Source organism: Dendrobium catenatum, unplaced genomic scaffold (genome assembly GCF_001605985.2).
Source record: "Dendrobium catenatum unplaced genomic scaffold, ASM160598v2 fragScaff_scaffold_1220, whole genome shotgun sequence".
NCBI lineage: Eukaryota > Viridiplantae > Streptophyta > Magnoliopsida > Asparagales > Orchidaceae > Dendrobium > Dendrobium catenatum.
The window spans coordinates 12755490-12774059 of record NW_021319682.1 but is presented as its reverse complement, the minus strand read 5'-3'; the positions used below and the strand labels follow the sequence as shown (position 1 = coordinate 12774059).

At 36.4% G+C, this 18570-nt stretch overlaps 1 protein-coding gene across 1 annotated transcript; it reads right to left on the bottom strand.

The window, feature by feature from the left end:
- Positions 1-359: 359 nt before the first annotated feature.
- LOC110110052 (CSC1-like protein ERD4) lies at positions 360-10075 on the bottom strand. Its single transcript, XM_020841348.2, has 6 exons — positions 9579-10075; positions 7172-7320; positions 4089-4364; positions 3144-3988; positions 2275-2530; positions 360-1062 (listed from the first exon to the last, which is right to left on the bottom strand). Exons 1-6 carry the CDS (start codon positions 9847-9849, stop codon positions 682-684), a joined length of 2178 nt encoding a protein of 725 aa, XP_020697007.1. The 5' UTR covers positions 9850-10075; the 3' UTR covers positions 360-681.
- Positions 10076-18570: the final 8495 nt, after the last annotated feature.

The following is an 18570-nucleotide window of genomic DNA, read 5'->3' as shown; positions in this document are numbered from 1 at the left end:
GTAAATCAATTTTGACAGTACTACCAAATACTAAAATTTCCTTTGGGACAGCTTTCTTAGTCCTTTCAAAAGCAAAATTTTAATATACAATTGTTTTTAATAAAAAGTTATTTTTAAAAACAGTAAAAAGTTGTCCCAAACAAAACCTAATATTAAAAAAAAAAACATATCAAAAGAAATCACATATTAAGTCTCAAGGAATATTGTTCACCCTTCCTATAAACAAATATATTATAAAGAACAACATGATATGTTTAAATACATTTTTTGACATATCAATTACAAGTCAAGTTACTTATATGCATTAGTTGGAATAAGAAACAAACAGTAAAACAGAAATAATAACAAGTATTCCAGAATCAAATTTAAAGTTTTTGCCCTCATGAAAGTTCAACAATCTCAACCAAGACCCAAAGTTTCCAAATTTCATACCAACTAACAACCACTTGTATAACCAAAACAAACAACCACATCAACCACCACACAAATCATTCCAAACCATCAGCTACATACTGAGCAAAAAATGAAAAATTGTAACATAAGCAAAAGAGTCAAGCCACTTCAGCCAGAAATGTAAACAATACAACACACACTAAACCTGATAAACAGCCTTACATTATAACTTACATAACCTAGCTAAACAATCCTAAAATCCAAACTTTTGAACACCAACTATTTACATCAGACAGATGATGTTCTCGATACGTTAGTCTTCTCATCCTCGTAGTTCTCAACAACATCATCCGGTTTCTCTGGTTTCAGACAAGGAGGAATATATGCAGCATAGACAGAATCCAAATTGGGTGTTTCCTTTGTATCCTTATATGCAGTCTCCAAAGGGGTATTGAAGAATGATTGATAGAAGCGCTTGTTACATGTGTAAGCAAAGATGAATGATAGTATGATAAGAGGGATCATTAAAGGAGCATAGTAGAATTTCTTCAAACCCAAATAGCCAAACATCAATACTTGGAAGATGATTAAAGAAGCGACGATTCGGGAATGTATGTGAGGCCACATCCGCCCGTAGCTCTCATATGAAGGGACATAGACATTCAGTGCCTGAAAGGAGAGAAACAATAAAATATTATATTGAAGATTTAGTTTGACCAGCTTCTTTGAGCAGAAGTTAAAAGGAATCTATTAGATCAACAAAAAAGTTGGTTCGAATATTTAATTTTGTGCTGTAAAAATTTCATACCAAAAATGGCTTAAAAAACATTAGAATAATCTTTTTTCTCAGCGTCCAATTCATTTTTTATTGAATATGCAGACAACTCATAGATCATATACCCACCTAATTTAGCTATAGATTTGAACAGATTTAGGTTTTTTTGGGACAGTTTTTTTGCTGCTTTCTAAATCAGCTTTCTATTACAAAAATTTATGATTTAGAAAGCAGCAAAAAAACTGTCTTAGAAATCAGCAAAAAAACTGTCCCAAATGAAGCCTAAATTTGAATATTCCAAAACCAAACCCTAATATTTGAACAACGGGAGCAGACAATACAAACCCCCCTTCATCATCATCATCATCATCATCATCACCAGCCTAACCCAATTATTAGGATCATTTTGATGCATCCACAATTCATTCATGGCATATTTCTGCATGAGATGCTAATTCTATTTGTTTAGCAAGTTTTCTACCAACAACATCTAGCAACTAATCAACGTTCTAATCCTTACCAAATGCATCTATTTAGTTTTATCATTATTCTTTAGTGCACATCTTCTACCCACTATCATACATGCCCAAACCTCCAAAGTCTAATTTTCATTATATAATATTTAATAAGTGATACTTCCCTAATTTCTCTAACATAAGGACTACACACTTAATCCTTCCTACTATTAAGATACTACTTCGAAAATTATATATGATGCATTGTTCTTCAAAGTCTAAACCACAAATGTTATTAAGAATAAAATCTTAATCTTTATTAAAATTAAAGCTTCTTCTTGTCCTTTAACTCTAGTCGCTCTCTCCTAATATCTGATTATTCTCTCCCTTTGCCCCACTCAAGATCATTTACCATCTATCACCTAATTTATAGACGATAAGACTTCCAAATTGGTGAACCCCTAGCATGATTGCTTGGTTTTAAAGATATTGTGAGAGTACAATATGTGAGAGAAGGGCAGTAAAGAAGTAATTTAATTGGTTTCGTATACAAAATAAGGGGCACAGCTGATATGCAAAGAAGATTTATATTAAAACATTGGAAGTTATTCAGAATTGGCCAGAGCCATTAGTAATTATGATATGGCGTACCTGATTGCGTGCAATAAGCCACCCAAGGCCAAAGTACACAGCACCAAAGGGAATGATTATAGGAGATATTACAGAATAGCAAAAAACCACCATCATGATAAGCATGTTGCTTGGAACTCTAGTAGCATAACCAAAGTCTCCAGGAGCCCAAGCTTCCTTTACTTCAGCTTCAGTTTTACACAAATATTTCTTCTTAAGATGGAATATGATCAGAGGGACCAGACGTGAAAGCTCAAGGCCATACCCTACAAAGAATCTGCAGCACAGGAACATATAGAATCAAATAATACATAAAACTAGTTATATATTATACTTCATGTACTTGAAAAATAACGGTTTAGGGTATTTCATGATCTCGAATATTACATGATCATAAATGCTTGGCAGAGGTGAAGAATAGCTAAAAGCACAACAAGTACATATAGGCCTAAATAGGACTAAGTCTTCGTTCGGGATGGCTTTTTTACTGCTTCATAAAACAGGTTTTTAGTACAAAAATTAAAAAATTTATACTAAAAAGCTGCTTTAAGAAGCAGAAAGAAAGCCGTCCCAAATGAAACCTCAAATGCCTTGGAGTAACATGAGCAAGGTTATGCAGAATGTAAAATGGCCAGAGCATAAAGAGGACTAGGATGCCAAGAATCTAGAAGCTAGAAGGTATTAGAGGATCAGAACTCTTTAAACATACTTTCAACTAAGATGTAAAAAGAAGGGCAAAGCCAGTACATAAACCTTCCCCGTCAATATTGTGTCTGTCTGAGGAAGTATTAATGTACATAACCCTTACCCCTACATTGTACCAACGTTGTTTCCTTCGAAGGGAAAATATATAAATTTCAAACATAAATGAAGAGGGAAAGATATCTTACTGCAGTGCAACATATGTCACGAAAAAGGTTGCATTTGGTGGCAAGCTGTCTGCCAATAGATTCACAATTTTCTTAGGTGTCTTGGTTATGATCTTCAAAGATGCAAACAATGTCCCTCCTATAGTAACTCCAAGAAAGACATTAAATACAATGAAATAGAAGTACTTTCCAGAAGCTGCCCTGATCACATGGCCCTGAGAAGGGATACCTTCTGCCTTGGACAGGAATAAAAGAAGAGCTGGTAGCAATGCTAAGAATATAATAAGGGCAAGCTGAGGAAGATAAGCTTCCAAGATTGTCTTAACTGCTTTCTGGTTAATAATTACCTTCAGGAAGGGAAGATATTTCCTTAAGTTCTGTAAGGTTGTAAAAGCAGATATTGCTGCTATCGGAATCATGTAAAAAACTACTGTCAGAAAAACAATACCATACACAACATACTGCCATATCTGCCTCTCAAAAAACTTTTTAGTTAAATTTTTCCAAATCAACTGTCGCGGTTCAGGTGCTTCTGTAACAGTCCAAGTATCCACCATTTGAGCATGAAGAGTCTGGGAGGCCGAAACCGCAGCTGCTCTACTGGTGAAGAAAACCAAAGCTGCAGCTTGCTGTTTATCCTTGAGCGTCTCTTTCTGTTCAATCTCTAATTTTGCGGCTAACTCATTTATCTTCTCATTGCAGTAGTTGATGGTGTCCACCTTTTCACCAATAAGACCAAGGAAGCCAGTTTTGTTGTTTGGCCTAGTTCCCTCTGGATTACTTGTGGTTTTAGATTCTGCAAAAACCACATCTGCCCTTGCAAGTTTCTTTTTGTAACCTTCCAGCTCTTCCCATATTTTATTTGCCTAAAGAACAAAAGTTCTAAGATGATCAATCCTCCAATTTCAGGAATTTATGGTAATAGCACAATATTATAAACCAGTTATAATAACCAGCAGTGATTACCTGTTTATTGTCAGTGACCACCATCGACTTGTAGAATGTATCTGGATGGAGTGCTCTAAAATAGGAGTCTACCTGTTCTTTCCGGCTTTGACCTTGAAGATCTGCAGGAATATCCCTCACTAATACCGCATAATCCTCAGGCCTCACTGCTTGACTTGATCTGGTTGCTGCTCTTAGATCAGAAACATGCTTATAAGATTTCCATAACACATAGAAAGTCACGAACGAGACCCAGTAGTTAGCTAGAAGAAAAGCCCACAATCTTGAACTTTTGGCCTGTAAGGTTTAGTGAAACACAGAATTATGGTAACAAAAATGAAAGGAGATATTCCAATGAAACCTAAATGACCTTCCCTTATACGGGAATTCTTGATAAAATCTTCTCGGTAAAAGTTTATAAAAAAATGGCTTCTATTTGTAAAATGAGATCAAAAATAAATTTTAAGACAGATGTGAACAGCTAATAAAGTTTTATGATTTATGCCTACAAAAACTATAGCTAACCGCTGCTTATTCAAGAGATACATGAAAATGATATTCTAATAATGGAAGAAAAAAGTTGTTTTATTGCTTCAGAGCAAATGAGAAGAACATTGATCCAAGCTTTTTTTGGCTACAAGATTCCAATTAAGCTCAAAGGTTCAGAGGTCAAATTTCCTGGCATGTCCAGAAGACTTCACCTAGAAAAATCTTTTTCATGTGCCCAAAGTTCATTGATCTTATACCAATAAGTCCTTTTTAGAAATGGGAGTTCACATCATACAGAATATATTTTACTACTTCAAGGCTTCATGTTACATAACACTGCCGTTGCCAGGTCCCAAGTCCTGGATGAGAAAAGTGGAGGGTTGTGTTAAGTAGTCGACAGCCAGCGTAAAACTTGTCGAATAATAATGACATGAATTCTTTAAGAAATTGTGTTAATGCTAGGGCATCTCCTAGAAGCGACACGCTGTATGGCCTGAATACAGTGACAAGTGTGCAAGGGCCGCTGCACCGGCGCCCGAGTGCAGTGTTAAATAGGCAAGAGTTCCCATATCAAGGACGGATATGGGCAAAGAAGCTAGTCCATGAAACTAAAATTAGGATAGGAATTTGGAATATCGGTTCTCTTACAGAAAAATTAATGGAATTAATAGATATTATGATTCATAGGAAGTTAAATATTTTGTGCATTCAGGAAATTAAATGGGTTGGAGAGAAGGCTAAGGAAATTGATAGTTTAGGATTTAAACTTTGGTATTCGAGTAGAAGTCGTACTAGAAATGGTGTAGGTGTTATTATAGATAAGAGTTTAAAGGATAATGTTATAAAAATTAATAGGATTGGAGATAGAATTATAGCTTTAAAGATTGTTGTTATGATAAGATTGTTAATATTATAAGTGCTTATGCTACTCAAGTAGGTTTGGATATGAGTTCTAAATTAAATTTTTGGAATGACTTAGAAAAATTAATACAAAAGATATCTCTTTGAGAAAGATTTTTTATTGGAGGAGATTTAAATGGACATGTTGGTAGAGAGGTAGATGATTTTAAAAGCATTCATGGTGGCCATAGATTTGGAACGACGAATGAAGGTGGCATGAGGGGATTGTGACTTTGGGTGATCAAGTCATTAATAAGCGTACACGTTTTAGATATCTTGGATCTATTTTTCAGAGTGATGGTGAAATAGATGGGATATTATCAGCATAATCGGCGGCCTTCCGATGAAGTGGAGGAATGCATCGGGCTTGTTATGTGATAGAAATGTACCCCTCAAACTTAAGGGAAAATTATATAAGATGGTAGTGAGGCCTGCAATGCTTTATGGTGCTGAATGTTGGCCATTAAAAGAGAAGCATAATTCTAAGTTAAGTGTGGCAGAGATAAGGATGCTCAGGTGGATGAGTGGCTTTACCCTTAGAGATAAGATATGAAATGAGCATATACGTGAAAAGGTTTAGAAGATAAGATTAGAGAGAGTCGCCTTAGATGGTTTGATCACATAAAACGGCGGCCTTCCGATGAAGTGGAGGAATGCATCGGGCTTGTTATGTGATAGAAATGTACCCCTCAAACTTAAGGGAAAATTATATAAGATGGTAGTGAGGCCTGCAATGCTTTATGGTGCTGAATGTTGGCCATTAAAAGAGAAGCCTAATACTAAGTTAAGTGTGGCAGAGATGAGGATGCTCAGGTGGATGAGTGGCTTTACCCTTAGAGATAAGATACAAAATGAGCATATACGTGAAAAGGTTGGAGTAGCTCCAGTAGAAGATAAGATTAGAGAGAGTCGCCTTAGATGGTTTGATCACATAAAACAGCGGCCTTCCGATGACCCGGTTAGGAGAGTAGAGATATTAGATTTGACTTATGCTAAGAAAGGTAGAGGTAAACCTAAAAAGACATTGTTAGAAAATATTAGGAATGACCTTTCTTTATTAGATTTAAACTAGAATTTGACTTTTAATAGGATACAATGGAGAAAAATGATTCATGTAGCCGACCCCACGTAGTGGGATAAAGGCTTGATGTTGTTGTTGTTGTTGTTGTAAGGCTTCATGTTACAACTCCAATACTGTAATTTTCTTGTGAGATTTCACATTTTGCACATTATTTAATATTCTTTGAAATGCAATTGAAATGCTTGTTATTTATTAAATCAAAGTTGACTAATAAGTGCTGGTTTTTTTTTTTCAGTATTTCATTGCACATCGCATATTAGGTTGCATTAGTGAACCCAAAACCTTAATATTATGTCCTATATCACTTTTACTTCCAATATTCATTCTAATTCTCTTAGAATTCAATGTTCACACCATAAGTGTAAGAATTAAATAATTACGTAACAAAAAAACAAGTAAAATCACTAAACATGGAACATGTATAATTCATGATAACACTCTATTGTCATTTTATAACATAGCATACTTTCGATACTTATCAGCAACTTCAAATGAGCCAATTTGAAATTCCTTATTATAGATTCTGATTTTTTCCATGGATACAGCACAACCAAATCAAAGGAGATCCCATCAAGGGGAGTATTGGACACCACGAAGAAATTAAAAAAAATTATAAATGTACAAAAAAACTTACATGAACATTTCCCATTGCCAACTTATCGAGATTGTTGAAGGTGGAATTGCTGTTGGTCTCCAAAAGAGACTTGTAAGCATGATCAGTTACAGCAATGGGAAGAAGAACTGGAAGTAATAACAAGCCAGACAAGACAAATATTCCCAGAACTGCATCACCAAAAAAATCAAAGTATATAACGAAACATGAACAAGGTATATAGTAAGGTAAGAAGTGCCGAGTCTGTTAACAGTTAACTTACAGTTAAAAAAAAAAAAGACTTTCATTGATGCTTAAAACTAATATGCATGGAATACGTCCTAAAGAAGATATACCAAGTACAGGCAATTTTGTTATGAAATATGAAGCAGGGACCCAAAAGTGACATGTCTTTCATTTTTACTTTACTTTTTTGAAAAAAGATGTTAAAAGTGAGAGATTATTCTGTGTGGACGCCAAACGCAGCTCTACATCCGGATACCAATCAGAATAAACCACGTCAGTCACACCGAGCCACGGTACCGAGCAATACCGACGCTCAGTACCGCAGTACCGAGCCGAGGGCTTAGGCATCCGGACAAGATTCCACTTCCGCACTGAATAATTTTTTGTGAACAGGACCACTCCCAACCCATTACCCATTCCTAGAGACAACATCAACAGCACAACTTTAATCCATTAACCTGTTTCTAAGCATACTTCACAACCAGCATGATGATTACAAGCTAGCTCAAAATGCTTCACAAAATGTTGGTGAGTGCAAAATAAATAAACAGGAATAATAACCATTCGCTTCTGTATGGTTTACCTAATAGATGGTTCAAAACATTCTAATTTTTTCAACATTATTCAGGCTTTGAATTCATTAGGTACATTCTTTGGCCCAGTTTGGATAAGAGTTCGATGCACAGGCAGCACAGTGTAGATTCACCACATATGTAAAGATTTCATGTAACCACGTGTGCCAGCGCTTATAAAACTTGAAGCTTTTCTTATCAGAAAATGTAAAGAGAGTAAGAGACTATGAAGAGCCTCAGCTTCTCAAATGCATCAAACATCATGACTGTAACAATTGGTATTGCGAGGAGTTGCGAAACATATTAATTAAATTATAATATTTTTTGAGCTCCAAAGAGACACCACATATGTATAGATCAGTAGGGCATGTATAACCAGCAAGCATTTTGTTTAAATAATTGAAAAAAAGGGCTTGCTCAATGGATGAAGCCCCTTCAAATGCAAAGTCTGGAGAGAGTTTAGATAGAAAGCAATTTACTTATTAATTTATAAACTGCCAAATATAAAATGATGAGAAATAGCAAATGCCCAATGAAGGGCAAATTATTACGTCCGGTGTTCGGATTCGTCCGGACACCAATCCAGATGCGCCATGTCACCAAAATACACCGGGACCCAGTGTATTCGGGTGACATGGCACGTTTGGATTGGGTGTCTGGACGTCCGGTGATTGGACGTAATAATTTGCCACAATGAAGACTGGAAATAGTGATGGATCATTAAAAAAAAAAATCACATAATCTGCATCCTTAGAATCCATATCAGCACCAAAAAATTAAAAATAGGCCGAGTCTTGAAGTAGTTAAGGTTTTAAAAGGGCCATGGCCCTCAATTCTATTAAATGCACATCAATTGTGCCCGAGAGCCGTTAAGAAAACAAATCAATCACTCCTTTCACAGTTCACGGGAATATGTATAACGGATCATTTATAGAAAAACCAATTTATTTGTCATTAACTACAATGACAAAGATGAAACTGAAATCATTTATCTAAGGCAAGAAAATATCAATACTATGGGGTAGCGAGAGAACCAGTTAGATTCGATGACTCAATTTAGATTCCATTACTCCAGAAGCCGTAAAAAATAACAAGGAAATTTCTGGAAAAAGTGATCATATATCTAAATCCATAAAATCAAATATCTCCATAAAAAAAGTTAAAATAGTGCATAACCTTGAAGATTGAGACTTTAAAGGGTTCCCTAACTTTGTCTTTCAGCTTCACTTTATCTAAAGAGAAATGGGTTTCCCTGTTTTTTTCCTCACTTTTTTGGATGTGGAGAGAAAAGTCCGTATACAAATGACTTTGCCCTCTTAAAGAAAGAAAATCCCAACCACCCAACCACTTTGAAGCAATCAAACCGCCATCAGTTTCAATTTTTTTTTAAAAAGAACTTGTTCAGTCCGAATCAGTTTCACTTTAAGAGGATCCGACTCGATTTGATTGAATTACACCAAATAAGCATTCACCTTTTGAAATCAACACTACTCCTATAATAGGGTGACAGTATTTGTTTCCTCTTCAAAAAACCCACATCATAATCCAAACCCAGAGAAATATTCGAATTCGGCAATCCAAAAACAGAAAGAAAGAAAGTGAGGAAAAAAATGGGGGAAGAGATCTCAAACCAGAGCTTAGGAAAATCAAGTAGACAGCAGCATCAACGCCGGCGGAGGCAACGATGTCGGCCTCAGTAGCGGCAAAGGCCTCTCGAATCCACGCCACAGGACTCCTCGAACGCCGGGCGCCCTCCCATGGCTCAAGCCCCCTCAAGATTCGGCTCGGGAAGTACACCACCTGGTTCCCTGGCTTCCTCGACAGCCATGTGAAGAACAGCATCAACACCACAAAGATCACGAACGACGTCCCCAGCGACGTCAAGAAGGAACTGAAGTCCATCTCTTTCTCTTCTCCTTCGCCTCAGGACTGCTAATGGTACTCTTTAATGACGCGGATAACAGGCGAAGGAAGATAAAGAATGGTGTTTTTGGAAAAGACTTATATAGAGAGAGCGGAACGGATCGGAAAAAGGAAAAGAGCCGATCAGCTTTGAGCAGGGAAGATGGCGTTTGGATGGGGTAAATGGACTGTGAGCGTCGATGTCGATGTGAGGCGAGAGAAGTAGTAAGGAAGAGTGTAGGGTTGAAATGACTTTGGTGCCCAAGAGTAACGGTCCTTTTTTGGCTTTATCATCGACAAAATACGGGCTCGCAGTGAATGACTATTTTGCCCTCGGGTATCCTAATTCATTTAAAAAAATGGTTCAGAAAAGAGTTCAATGATCTTAGGTATTCGATTTGAAATCCTAATAAAAGGATGTGGGGGCAATTTGAAATTTTTGACTATTAACTAAGAATTCATCCAGGATAATTTTTGTATTGCTTGTTAAAACAAAATTTTAGTATAAAAAAAAATTAATAATTTTGTGTATTAAAATTTTGTTTTAAAATTCAATAAAAAAGTTGTCCCAAACTAAGTCTAAGATCTCTTTGATTCTAGTCTTGTATGTGGGCTTGGTTTGGGACGGCGTTCTTACTGCTTCTTAAAGTTACTTTTTAATATAAAAATTTTAATTTTGTACTAAAAAGTTGTTTTAATAAACAATGAGAAAGTCGTCTCAAACAAAGCCTTAATTGTCCTAAATGTCCAAAAAAAAAAGCTTTCATTTAGTCATATGAATTGGTTGATGAATTTGCTAACCTAATGGAACTGATTCAAATTACAGATAGAACTAAAATTTAGAGTAATAATAATATTACTTCGCTAAGTAAGAACATATGGACCATAATTAATAGAAACTTAAAATGCGAAATAGATTATTCGTAATTTATTTAATAACAATTTGATATTTTGGTTTAACCATTTTTTTGCACATCAAATAAAAAATCAAAATCCAAATAACCTTTAATCAAAAACTAAAAAACTAAAAAGTGAATAGTCATTTTATAAATTGAATCAAACCTATCAAATATGCTAGGTTTGATTTTTTGTTTAAACTAACTAATGCACACCACCCCTACCCTTAAGTATTACCATGGTAGCATAGAGGAATTTATGCAAAGTATATTATAGCAAGTATAAGTAGATCAATAATTCATAGATTTAATAAAAAAAATTTTTAAAAAAGGTAGAAGATTTTGCTTAGTTGGTTCTCAAACTCGCAATAATGGTGAATGATTAAATAACTTTCTCCAGCTTATAAATGGAAGAGTATTTGGTTTTATCATATATAAGCATATCATCAACATATAACATGACAAGTGGATGTAGAAACTCATACTCAATTCTTGAGGAGAAAACAGAGAAGGAACGGAGAAGAAGAAACAGTGAAAGAGAACTTTATTTCCTATCTTACCTCCTGTCATTACAGAGCTACTAATTATATATACTAGCTGAGGCTAGGCATTACACGTGTACACCAGTAATTGGAGAACAAGAAGAGAATTAAGTAATACATGATTTGGTTATTCTAACAGTGGAGACATTATTGTGGATGATTGAATTATCATTTTCTTAAGATTCAATCATATAAGATATATGTCATCATAAAAGTGAAGAGAATGAAGATAAAATGATACCCTAATCACAACTAATCATAAGCCTTGAAATACAATTTTTGCTTCCATTAGTAATAAAAGAAAATAGAACATCCTCAATGCATCCTTTAACCCAATCAAAGAAGATAGAAGGGATAACTTTTGAATTATTAAGAGTTCGAATATTAACACAATTGAAAGCCTTATATAAATACAATTTAGCACAAACACATTAAAAAAAAAAGTTAGAGGAGTTAAAGCCACAACGGATCTCTGAAGTAGGAAAATTTTATCTATAATGTCCTGGTCATTAATGAAAATAGATTGAGCACAACTGGTTATTAATGTTGTCTAATTCAATTTGCGTCCAAAGAAGTAACCTATATAATTATCATTCGCACCTCCAAGGAATGAGAAGATCTTCATCAAATGAATTAGATTTAAGGAGCTAAAAAATAATCCTATGTTGAAGCTTGAGAGAAGATGAGATTTGACAATAAAAGAGTTGTACTATCTATCCCTTTCAAGTGCAAGTTTAGCATACCTTAGTTTATTACAAAAGATAAATATAGTGTCCAAGAATTAATCCAAACCCTTAATATTTTTTTTCAAATGAAATGATTATTAAGTTGTAAAGTACCCCAATTTGACTAAGATGAGAGAATAATTATAAGAAAGAGGGGGGTCATCATGTAATAAGTGAGAGAAAGTTATCCCATCCGTGAGGAATTACAAAATATCTATAAAAAGATACGAAATTGGGTTGTTAAGTTCATGATTAAACCAATTGTAGGAAAGACTTTCATTAGGAATTTCTATTAGGAAAATGTTGAACATATAATTGTTAAATCCTAGAAGTTTATTGTATGAAGTAGGCCTATCTCTTATTTTTTCTTAGCATATCTAATACTATTCAAATCACCAAGGAAAATATAGGGGGCAACCAAATATGTGATAGCTTTCCAAAGCACTTTCCTCTCTAAAGCATCATTTTCACCCTAAATGAAAGTAATAAAAATTAAAGAGAAGGACATTGCTCATGGTAGCCATTAATAAACTAGGAATGAACCATCATGGGAATAAAATTGACCTAGTTATTATTTCACTTAATCCAAATTCCTCCACCATAGAAATGGAAATTACTACAATTGTTTTCATTATGAAAAAGATTAACTTCCTCCTATAGAAGGGATTTAGAGAGTGCCAAAGAGAGATCTTGCTTTTAAGAAAGCCATTGATATGAACAATCACTTTAATGCACACATTTGCTTGCAATGTCGACATATTTTATTATTTATGAGGATGATATACACCATCGATACAAATGCCTATATTCAATTATTTTATCATTCGCCATCACTAATATTGTGATGCATACCATCATTTATATGATCGAAACACATCATCATCACAAACGTCAAAGTTTGCTTGCTTCTTCGCACACCATTCCCATTAACATTGATGCACACACTAGTCTATAATGTTGATGCATGCAATCAACACAAATGTCGACGACTGCCAACTTTATTGCCCGTTGTCACCAACAACATTGACTCATGTCATCTCCTATATATAAGGCTAAGACACCCCAGCAAAAGCAATGCTGATGCCCACCGTCTTTATCATCCACCAACATTAGCAATGTTAGCATAAGTTATATCCATTATACAATAAGGTACATCAAAGCAAAAAAAAAAAAAGTTTGATGCGCACCATTGATATTAACTCAAACTCTTAACATTAACACCAATATTTATATTAGACTTTGTGGTCTCTCATTTCATCTAAAAAAATAAATAAACAAATAAAAATAAAAATAAAAAATAACAAATTAAATTGTAAATGATCTATTGAAAATAAATCCAATGTCTCGATGCTCATATGGCTTCCACTATGAAATTTATCATCTATATTTTACGTTAACTATATTGTATCAATGCGTTATTCAATTATAGAGAATGACATCATTTAGAACTTGCAGCGTATGTTATTGGAATCATTTCAATTGAGTTGGGTCTTGTGATTTTTCTATTTTTGGGCATCTACATAAAATTTTTATCTCCAATATGCTGCTCTCAATTTATCATATATATATATATATATATGTGTGTGTGTGTGTGTGTGTGTGTGTGTGTGTGTGTGTATCAAATCATCATACAATTCTAAGATGATAAATCTTTTTTTACTCTAATATTGTAAAATTTTTAATACGCTATATTAATACATGATACATAAAAAAATTGCCTTGATCGAGCACAAATCTCGAGGCATATTCAAGTTAAAAACTTTTAAAATTAAATTCATGATCATATGAACTTCAATTTCAACAAACTTCTAGTCAAATTGAGCAATTCAGTGAGACAAACTCAACGACACCAAAATTGGTTCAATCCGAGCTCAAATGGGACAAAATCAAGGGACTAAAACATATTTGAAAGCTTAAAAGTATTAATTGGATATATAAATGATATTCATATATAACATGCTTATTGTCAAATTGACAAGCTCAATAAGACAAATCTAATTATCCCAATATCACTTAATTCTGACATCATTATGACACTTAAATGCTTGATGAATGCTTCTTGATTGAGGGAATCAATATGGGTCGTCTGATGGAACACTCCAAAATTTCTCATGATTTTCTTCATATTTATGAGGTTTGTCATTATCAAAATCTATAAATAGACTCACACTCTCTACATAAAGGGTCCACTTGGACTGGAGATTGGAGAGAGCTATGAGGTTTCAAGGAACTTAGAATTCCACCCAAGCACCACCGCTAACGAACTCCTGCCAACTGTTGTTGGACCATCGCACATTTGCCGACCGTTACCAGATAGAGCATCGCCAGTCTATCGACCACCACTAGACCACTACTATCTGCCAACTAGGATCCATCCGACCACCATCGCCCACCAACTACGATTCCTCCAAACACCGTCGCTTGCCAGCTATGATTCTTCCAGCCACTGTCACGATTTGGGTTAAATTCAGTCCGATTTGCGGAAGTGCCAACGTGGGGATCATGAACTACCGGAGCAGACCATACTACAGAAGGTTCACGAGCACGTTTACAGTGGGACGAGCCGAGCTCGAGATTTGGCTCGCTAGTCGAGCTCGGGTTATGTTTGACTCAAGCTCGACTCGACTCGTTTACACCCCTATGTCCTATCGACCGAACAACTCTCATATCACTATAATCTTCCAGCTCTCAGCATATAATATGCTCTATATTTTCTATATTGAGCCAATGCCTCCTCCCGTGGAAATGCATTATTTGTAATCAAGAACAAACATTAGTGGATTCATTTCAACTAAGCCAATCCCTACGGTTTTCCCATTTTCAACATTTTTCACGTAAAAATTTTGGTGCATGTTATGACTCTTGCACCTTCTCGCTTAAGTGTATGTGTGTTATATCTTCGTACAAAGCTTGAACATCAAGCTCTATATCTCTCTATCGCCACGAATGTTTCAAGATGCAACAATATTTATAATAACAATTTTTATATTTAGATTCAGCCTAAATTCAATAATTGAGTTTTTTATCTTTTAGTTTTTGATCCATCATCTGATTATAGTTTTAGAGATAAAATAAATGCAGCTCTTCTTGATCGATTGGTTGGGAGTTTTAGTTATGAACTAAGAGGTCATGAGTTCGAGTCTTACGTATGTGATGTGTGTGTGAATTTGTCTTAATTATTGTAAATGTAAAAAAAAATAAAATAAAATAAGAAAATATTACAAAAATTCAATTAAGACCTTAATATTTAATACAATAAGTAAGTATTTTACCTTATAAAGCACGAGCAATTAAAGTAATAATAGGATGAAAATTCAGTTAATGCTTCGTCAATATAACGAGCATTACGTTAAGCCCGAGGAGGCCTAATGATTAGCTTGGTCACGATCCCGTCACCGGCTTGATTTCCTTAATTCTTACTCTCAGGTAGCTTATAAAGCGCAGATTATTTTATTACTTGACAGGGTAAAACTGTGGGCATTTATGTTATTTCTATCAAAGAACAGGGGCAATTCGTTGCTAAGAAAGAGTCGGGCGTGGGACCCCTAGCTGGCGCCAAGTAGCATTCGATGCAGACACGTGGCGTCGACACAGCGCTTGCCGACAGTTCAGTTCGGACCGTTGCGCACGATGAAATCAGGACCGTTAACTGCCAGCCCCCGCATCAGTGTCGCGCGAACACTTATTGCACTCCTGTGTGGGACCAGCGGTGGGAACCACTCTTAAATACCTCATTTGGACAAATTATATGGACTGGATCAGTGCACGAAGCACGAATATTGACAACAACGTGGTTTGTTTTATTTCAGATGGGAAAGCCGCGTCTATGGCGAATTAACCCAACGTTAGTTAGCTGGACGAAAAGGAAGCCCCGCGCTCGCAAACGAAATTTTGGGGAAAATTAGGTGCTATGGCTAAATTATGGCTGGACTCTGATTATGTATTTTTAATATTATTGAATTGATTTCTTCCAATTATATTATGAGGATATTTGGTTGATTAAAAAATAATACAGTATTTGAAATATTTTAAGATTATTTAATTGAGTGTACGATAAATACAGTAATGCAAAAGATTATTTTTTGGCTTAAAAAAATTAGAATAAAGTTTAACAATGATGATAATCGGCGGAGGTCAAAGACAGGTGGTGGAGATGGAAGTGGAGGTCATAGACGGGTGGTGGCAATGGTGGCAATGGTCAGCAGCAATGAAAGCTAGTGATAAGTGCCGCAATGGGTGGTTAGAGGTGGGTGGAGGAGGACGGTGAAGGTGGCTGATGATGGCGGTCGGCTGTGCGTTAGTCTGTGTTGAATCTAATTGTGCTGATCAATCGGGTTGTACTGTTATTCGAGGCAGGCTAGACAGTTTTCTTTCTCGTTTTAACTAAAGGTGCCGTCCATTGGTGTTATTAAATGAACTTTCTCTTATGTTTTGTGTGTGAGAATAGTGTAAGAGAGAAGAGAAGTAATGAGAGAGTGATAGAGAAGATTGATTTGTATTTATTTTTTTCAAATTTTCATATTTGAATTCTTGGTGTGGTGTTCCTTTGTGATTTTTTCTCAATTTTAAATTTTTTCAAATTAATTAAATCCTGATGCATTTTTCTTTCTACTCTTTTATTTTATTGTTTGTTTCATTGTTGTGTTTTACTTTCACATACCCAACACTGTCGTGGAGTTGGTGACGTGCAACGACAATAACAATGAATTTAGTGTTGTTGCGTCATGGAGTATTCGCGGCGGTAGAGAAAATATATAGTTTAACGTCTTAGCATTATACGAAGATCCAGTACACAATCAGATAAGAGAGAGGGTGTAGCATTCATAAGAGACACCAGAGTTTTTACGCGGAAACCCCTGAAAAAGGGGGGAAAAACCACTGGGCCTGGCCCAGTTTGAATGAATCCACTAGTATTTGCAGTCGATTACAAATGAGGCCCTTCCTTGGGAGAAGGCCTTGGCTTGATGGTACAAATGTACATCATATAGAGCGCATTAAATAGTGCGAGTTACAATAATATACTTGTTTGTTTGGTTGGAAAGGCCATAGTTGGCATGAGACGAGGGTTCAAAAGACCGTATTTGGTAGGAGATTGGGGTCAGGAAGACCATTATCTGGCGATGTAGGTTGTAAGGATTGTAGTAGGTGATAGAGGTTGTGAGGACCGTAGTCGGCAGAAGATCGAGGTCTGAAAGACCGTTTTCTGGTGATGGAGGTCGGAAGGACCGTAGTAGGCGACGGAGGTCTGGAGGACCATAGTCGGCAGAAGATAGGAGTCTGGAAGACTGTAGTTGGCAGCAGATCGGGGTCTGAAAGACCGTAGTTGGCAGGAGACCGGGGTCTGAAAGACCGTTGTCTGGTGATGAAGGTCGGAAGGGCCATAGTAGGCGACGAAGATCTGAAGGACCATAGTCGGCAGGAGACTGGGGTCCGAAAGACCGTTGTCTGTTGATAGAGGTTGCAGTGTTTTGGGAGAACTCTAGGCATAGAGTGGTGTCCTGGTGGATCTCAAGGCCTAAAGTAGCGGTCCGACGGAAGTCCGGGCCTCAGGTGATATTCTGGTGGAGCACAGGCCCTCAAGCGGGTGTCCGACAAAACTCCGGGCCTCAGGTGGTGGTCCGACAGAAGTCGAGCCTCAAGTGGTGTCCTGGTGGAGCACAAGGCCTCAAGTGACGGCTTGGCGGAAGTCTGAGCCTTAAGTGGTGTTCCGACGGAGCAACGACGTCAAGTGGTGGTCCGGCGGAGGTGAGAGCCTCAAGTAGTGGTCCGGTGGAGCAACGACGTCAGGTAGTGGTTCGGTGGAGGTGAGGGCCTCAAGTGGTGGAGCAACGGCGTTAGGCGGTGGCCCAGCAGAGGTGAGGGCCTCCAGTGGTGGTCCGGCGGTGGTCGAGGAGGCTAGGAAGCAAGAGCGAACTCCGATCTATCTCTTTTTTCCTTAGGCTCGGGGTCCCTTTTCAAGAGGAGATGGAGCTCTATTTATAGATTTTGGGAATGACATGTTGAATCCCTTGATCATGCACCGTTCTTTAGACATTTGAAGACCTTAATGATGTCAGAATTTGGCGATCTTGGGCTCGTTGGATTCGTCTCGTCAAGCCGCTTGATTCGAGTATAAGCTTGTTATGTTTGGAAACCGTTTGGTAATCCAAATTGTGGTTTGAACCTTCCAACATCGCTTCGGGTCCTTGATTTGGACGCATTCGGGCTCGGATTGAGTTGAATTTGGTGTCGTTGGGTTTGTATTTCCGAGACGCTCAGTTCGACTGTAAGTTTACTGAAATCGGAGTTCGGATGGTCTCCGAATTAATTTTTGAAGTTTTCAAATTTGATTTTGCATCGAGATTCGCTCCCGATTAAGATAATTTTTTGACGATGTATCAAGTGTATATTTTGAAATTGCCAAATTTTGACGAATTCCAAGAATACAAAATTTGCACTAGAGGATGCATTCCAAATTCACTAAAATTTTGAGCTACATTTATTTTACTTCAAATCAAATGCTAATATTTTCAAAATCTTGTATTTGGAATACTCATATCCATTTTACTTCAAATCAAA

Bases quoted from the DNA above. Each gene is read 5' to 3' on its own strand.
- LOC110110052 (XM_020841348.2), bottom strand. From the start codon at position 9,849: ATGGACTTCAGTTCCTTCTTGACGTCGCTGGGGACGTCGTTCGTGATC. The intron at 2,531-3,143 runs GTAAGATATCTT...CCTGTGCTGCAG, and splicing joins GTGACATATGTTGCACTGCA to ATTCTTTGTAGGGTATGGCC. The intron at 1,063-2,274 runs GTACGCCATATC...CTCTCCTTTCAG, and splicing joins GGCTTATTGCACGCAATCAG to GCACTGAATGTCTATGTCCC.